We start from the raw sequence: 6,195 nt of genomic DNA on the forward strand, positions 1-6,195 counted from the left end.
GGCCTAGAAATACTATTTTTTGGAAGCTGGAAGGATATAGCTCAGTTCATAGAACGCAGCTATCCTAGTGTGCAGCAAGCCATAGGCTCAGTCCCCAGAATGGTATATTACATTACTATAATTCCAGCACCGAGGTGCTTTGACTATGGCATTTGCTACTTTGACTCTAGGTCTAAGCCCTTACACAGGGGGGATTTGAGTTTTGAACCTCAAATCTGAGTTTTATCAAACTCTGTTCTGCAGTGGGCCTTCTGGGCCCTTTGTTTCCCACCAATTAGCACTGAGACATAGACTTTCCACAGCTAAATTATTACAATACAGTTCACTATGTGGAAAGTGGAGGAACTGTTATATAGAATCAGAGGCTTATTTTATTTATGGCCTTTGTTGATCATATATAGACACCTTCCCACAGAAAAATCACTCAGTTGAAGTCATTTTATGGCTGATTATTTAATACTACCCCAGGTGACACTGAGTGCATTTCCTTCCCATCCCCCCACCTTCAAGGCAGTTCCCACCACCTTTCTTCCCCAAAGGCCCAGCATAGAAAATGCTTCCTCAGACCAAGTACCCACCTGGTGGGGGTTAGCCACAATGCCCCATAATCTGGGCCTGGCTCAGTGGGTGAGGCAGAATTCTGGGAAGTTCCTGAGTCTTCATCCACCTGCCAAAGCAAATTCATGACCATTTGTGTGGGAGAAAGAAGCATCTTTGAGGCCTGTCCTGTTAGTTGAGCGAGACCGAGGCGATGCCTCCAGGCCAAGGATGAAGCAATGTTTAGAATAACGTTCTGGAGTCTGCAACCTATTTGGCTTGGTATTAACCAGGTGAAACCATGGATAAAACTAATTTTCCCATCCTAACTTTGAATAGAGGACTAACACTCATGGGATCCAAAAGAACCTTCACTAAACATTAGAGGCAGAACTATGTGGCTAATGTTAGACACCCCCTCCAAAAAAATTATAAAGAGCCACAAATGGCTTGTCATTCAAGACAACCTCTGTGACTGTATTCAGTGGCCTTATATACTTAAGTCATTTGAGTTTCCTCCCCAGATGTGGAACACTCTATGCTATGGAAAACAGGAGTCAAATGACTCACCAAAAGCAGGGAGTAGTAGAGCCCACACGTTAACTCAGGACTCTGAATCCACCCTGAACTTCCTTTAATCCGTTTTCTAACCAGGTTTCCCTTATGCCTGACATAAAGTTGTTCAGTATACCTCTATCCCTACAGCCCCCATCATATAAGGAACATGCACTATTTCGTGTATCCCACATCATGAGATAATCGTGCTTATGCTCTCAGGACAATTCTGCAAGTAGGGTACACCTTGTGCTAGGAAAGTAAACTTAAGGAAACAACAGTTGTGAAAGGACTACTTCAGAAAACCCAGTTCTAGTCATAAGAGAACTGACTTATCTGTATCCAATCTTCATCTCACCAAACACCCAGAATCTAAACTTTACTTTCCTGCCTGAACCACTACATTTCCAAGCTTCTACCCACCTGCCTTGCCTCTAGTTCTAAAATGTAAGGAAAATAAGGAAAAACCATTATCAGTATTGATTTGTGTTCAGGTTTCATGTTTTAATTAGCTCCATAAAGGACATCCTAAACACATCAAACACAACAGAATATCTTTTCTTCCAGTATTAAAAAAATGACATTCACAAACATTTTAAAGAAGCTCTTCTATAACCAGGACAGTGCTTGAATAAAAAAACATGTCTAGGTAGTCATGATCTTGATTCAGATTGCTCATAGGTACATTCAGAAATCACTTTCTGGCCATAATAAACATTGTGTACAACTATTTTAAAAAGTCCCTAAATACATATTAATTTTCAAAGCATTAGCTTGACTAACTTTCTGGCCAGAAATAAACAACTTTTTTTGGGCATAAAGGAATATTGGTACCATAACCAATGTCTTAAAATTTGTCTTTAAAAGGAAAAATATGTTTAAACACATGGAGCTTTCTAAGAGGTCTTTATCAAACTACGTTGGGAGCTCAATTCAAAAATAGAACTTGATGTACTAAATAGATGTTTCAGCGCAGCTCCAAAAATCTTTATAAATACAGCAATTTGGAAGGACGATCCTGGATCAGAAGTGTTATTCCTTGTGTATCTGAGAATAGTAAGAAGGGGTAGAATTTTGATGTCAGGAAGAAAACAGGTTGATAACATGCTCATCTCCCAGAGTTTCTATAGATGCTGCACACCACCTCTTTATTTCTACCATGCCCCAGAGCAGATTACTTTAAGGACACCCCCAGCCCCCACCCCACAACTAGCTCTGGCATGCACCAAACAGCAAGAGCAGTCAAATGGTGTCGATAGACAGGTTAAGATACCAAGGTAAAGGGTAGTGTGGCCAGAAGACAAACAAAAGGGTCAGGACAGGTTTGAAGAACAGTTTGACTCAGTACAAATATTTAGGTCTCACCTACATTATGTGTGCATGCCCCATCTCAGTTGTCATAATTGTCTCTGTAATTTCCTCCTGAATAGCGCTCATAACCACCCTGGCTTCTGGGAAAAAGCGGGATTGATTTAAAGGAATGTGTTCTACATGGCAGAAAGTAACATTAAAAACTATACATGTCCATTTCATAATAGAAACTTTTAATAGAAGCTTTTTTGCGGTGATGGAAGGTTAAACTAGGCCCTGGAACAAGCAGGGTGATTATCTTTGTTACATCTGAGGAACACAATACTTTTAAAAAAGTATGATCAGAACACATGAAATATATGAGCACTAGTGAAAAGTACCATTTTCAGCATAAGCTGGGTATGAATATTAGGCTACAGAATTATTAAGAATTCCAGTACCAGCAGTATCCCAATCTCTCAGTACCCACCTGCCACTGTAGTCTCTAGACCGGCCATACCCGTACCCATATACTCCAGGTCTACTGTCGTATCTTCCACTTCCATAGCCCTGGTCTCCACCACCTACACGCAAAGATTTAGGAGCAGTTGTTCAGATACAGGCTAACAAATAGCTTTCTACCTCATCTCATAATCAAGTCACCACAGCACTTACCTCTAGAGTAGCTGCGACCGCGCCCATGGGCCAGAAAGGCACCCCCTCTAGTTCCCCGGGCAGACTTGCCTGCATGGTCCACACGGATCTGGCGCCCATCCAGAGACTAGGTGTGGGAAGGAGACAGACAAGGAGGGCCTGTCAGTCAGTCAGAGTAGAGACAAAGAAGAATGGGCACAGGCAGGTGGACAAGAGTCCAGAATTTCCTGCTGGGCACCAAATTCTGGGTGCCACGTTCCAAACAAAGCTCCTCTGACCAGAGTAGCTTCACCAGGAGCTACAGAATCCCACAAACGACCTGAATCCACCGTGCTCCCCTGCTACTACTTACATCTTGACTGAATCAGGCTGAGTTCTCCTCCCCACTCCTCTAAGCTGCCCGACTATTAGGGCTAGACACCTCTCTTGGTTTGAGGCTTCAGAGTCCATCCCAGAAGACTCACGAGGTCCTCTCCGGGCCAGGCCCACAGGTCTGCAGACTCTACTACCTAAGCCCAGGGCAGGTCAACCATCCACAGGTGGCTTCTCGGCCTCATGCAGGACCAGTCGTCGCCTCCCAGGCAGCCCGGCTCTGTGTGCCGCTGCCCTCCACCCCCTAGAACAGAAGGCATGTCATGCTCCTGTGAGTGGACACTGCGGGGCTTCGTGGCCACGCTGCCCCTGGCAGACAGAGGGAAAACAGAAAGAACGAAGAAAGTGGCAGACAGGGAGAAGGCTTCTCTGCAGGCAGGAGGCCTCACCTCTCCATTCATGGCTCTCATGGCGTCTGAGGCATGTTCTGGGTTGGTGAAGGTGATGAAGCCAAAACCCCGGGATCTTTGAGTCTCCCGGTCCTTGACAACAACCACTGGGAGAAGGGACAGAAATGTAAATGTTAACGCCCTAACACTTAAGTGTCAAGCAAGACGGCCAAGTCCTGTATGCAATTAGATTTTTTCTCAGCCTAAATTTACCTTAGGAACATGGGAAGTTAAGGTTATAATTATAATCCCCAGACTATACTAGCTCTTATCCGGCAACCCTCAACCCGTGACCACGGCTCACCCTCAGAGATAGGCCCAAAGCTGCTGAAGTGGTCTTCGAGTGCCTGCTCATCGGTGTTGAAGTTGAGCCCTCCCACGAAGAGTTTGCCCTCTTCAGAAGACATGGCAGAATGTAAATCCTATAGGGCGAACATGTGGAATATTGGGGAAATAGTGAAATGTCAAACGCCGGAAGACTGAAAATTACAGCAAACACAGAAAGCGGGTTAAGAGCAAGAGCAATAAATCAAATGGAAAGACTCGGGAACAGAAAAGGCGGGAACTAATAAGCAGAACGAACCCGTCCGCCATTTGACGACCGCTACGGCGCATGCCCACATCCCATGCCACCACACCCGTCATTTTGTATGGTCGCGCAGGCCTACAACAGCATTGCATTTCCTCTTTCCCCGCAGAACAAGATGGCGGAGGTCACGTGGGAAACGCCAGCCGGCAGATTGTCGGCATAGACTGTCGCGTGGTCACTGCCGCCACCAACCCAGCCTCCCATTCGGAGGCAGCACGCCAGTCTCGTTTGGTTTTTTTTTTCCTCCCTCGAGCCTGGGACTCGCCCTCCTTGGAGAAGCTCAAGCCTACTCGTCAGCCTCTAGTCTTCCTACTCTCGCCTCCCGCCCCTGCCGACAAGGAAATTGAGGCGAGGGACGACCACTATGCGCGAGACAAACGGTGCTTACCTGGAAAAATTAAAAGCCAAAAGACCAGAGACACAGCGAGCTCTGAGGAACGGGAAGAACAGAGAGGCACTCGCCCGGGAAGACGCCTGATAAAGCTTGCGTAGCCGGCTCGTCACGGAACGTGCCCCAGCGCGCCCTGGCGTGAGTGCTCATTGGTTAAGGCCAGCGGGGGGTTGGGTAAAGGGAGAGGAAGGCGGGGGAAGCAAATCGCCTTGCCACTTCCGGGAATAGAGACGAACTTTCTGACATGCGCAGTGCATCCTAAGTAAGCGCCTGCGTACTAGCTTAGACTTGCCCCCCGCCCCCCACCCCCGTTTCCTTTCACAAACGGTTTGATCCATATAGCCTTTTCCTTCCCGACGTCATGTCTCTCCTTTGATAGGAAGTCTTAGTTGACAGTAAATCAGTGCCAATGAACAGCAATCAATCTTTTTTTTTTTTTTTTGGTTTTTTGAGACTTGTGGCTTTGGAGCCTGTCCTGGAACTAGCTCTGTAGACCAGGCTGGTCTCGAACTCACAGAGATCCCCGTCTCTGCCTCCGAGTGTTGGGATTAAAGGCGTGCGCCACCATCGCCCGGCCTGCAATCAATCTTAATTAAATTCTTTTCTTTTTTTTTTCTATTTTAGATTTTAATGATAACCTGCGCTCGGGGCCCTAGCTTTCTTCTCAGAACCTCTCCTGGCTCCAGACAGCAAGATCCCCAATTAAATTCTTTTCTACTTCTTTAACCTCGGATCCCTCAAGGGCCCAATGTTTTATCCCTCCATGTCCCTAAAGTTATCACCTTCAGAGTTCTTGAAGTCAGACCGTACATTTCTGAGGGCTTAACCTCTATTACCCCTTTATCATCTGCCCATCACCCAGCCATGTTATGGGACCCTTTCCCTTGATGTCCTTCTCAACTCTGACTTCAGCTCACATCATTATCTGATAGCCTCTTTAAGCCTGATAGAGCTTCAGCAAAACAGGTATTTTGTCGTCAAAGGCTGCATGCAAATGCAACCCACTGAATCAATTTTGCTCTCTATTCAGGGTAATACTCTTGATCCAAAAGACTGAGTTTTGCAATGCGTAGTGAAATCCAAAGCATGTAGTGTCTGAGTCCACTGCCTAACAATTTGGTCTTTCCTGGCCTTCAAGTGTCTAATAATAACTTGCTTGCCTTCAGGGACTCTACATTTTTCACTCCTAGAATGAATTTGTTCAACATTGTAAAGTCCTGTCCCCACTCCACCACCAACCCCAACACAAATAGATCTGTTCACCTTCAGATGCTATTCACCTATGGTTCCTGTTAGGCTTATTCCTTATTTCTCAGGGATTTTCACGGATTATAGTGTTATTAAATTTTAAGTAGTATCCTTACTTAAATACATTTAATTTTTGATTTAATCATTTCTCACCCTATAAGCTACACCTC

At 45.6% G+C, this 6,195-nt stretch overlaps 1 protein-coding gene and 1 long non-coding RNA gene across 3 annotated transcripts; both read right to left on the reverse strand.

Annotated features, from left to right (window-relative positions):
* Window positions 1–1,866: 1,866 nt before the first annotated feature.
* On the reverse strand, window positions 1,867–2,932 carry LOC121442657. Of its 2 annotated transcripts, none has more exons than XR_005973581.1 (3): window positions 2,873–2,932; window positions 2,458–2,540; window positions 1,867–2,139 (listed from the first exon to the last, which is right to left on the reverse strand). It is a non-coding gene; the product is annotated as an uncharacterized LOC121442657 (long non-coding RNA). The 2 variants fall into 2 exon arrangements; XR_005973580.1 differs by having other exon boundaries at window positions 2,458–2,543; window positions 2,873–2,921.
* A 93-nt stretch (window positions 2,933–3,025) lies between these two features.
* Window positions 3,026–4,794, reverse strand: LOC121442625 (RNA-binding protein 3-like). The gene is made up of 4 exons (XM_041644231.1): window positions 4,775–4,794; window positions 4,102–4,219; window positions 3,798–3,904; window positions 3,026–3,163 (listed from the first exon to the last, which is right to left on the reverse strand). The coding sequence occupies exons 2-4, from the start codon at window positions 4,202–4,204 to the stop codon at window positions 3,026–3,028; spliced, it is 348 nt and encodes a 115-aa protein (XP_041500165.1). The 5' UTR covers window positions 4,205–4,219; window positions 4,775–4,794.
* Window positions 4,795–6,195: the final 1,401 nt, after the last annotated feature.

Source organism: Microtus oregoni, unplaced genomic scaffold (genome assembly GCF_018167655.1).
Source record: "Microtus oregoni isolate MIOR12 unplaced genomic scaffold, Mior012 000092F_ref0000046, whole genome shotgun sequence".
In the NCBI taxonomy this organism is placed as follows: Eukaryota; Metazoa; Chordata; class Mammalia; order Rodentia; family Cricetidae; genus Microtus; species Microtus oregoni.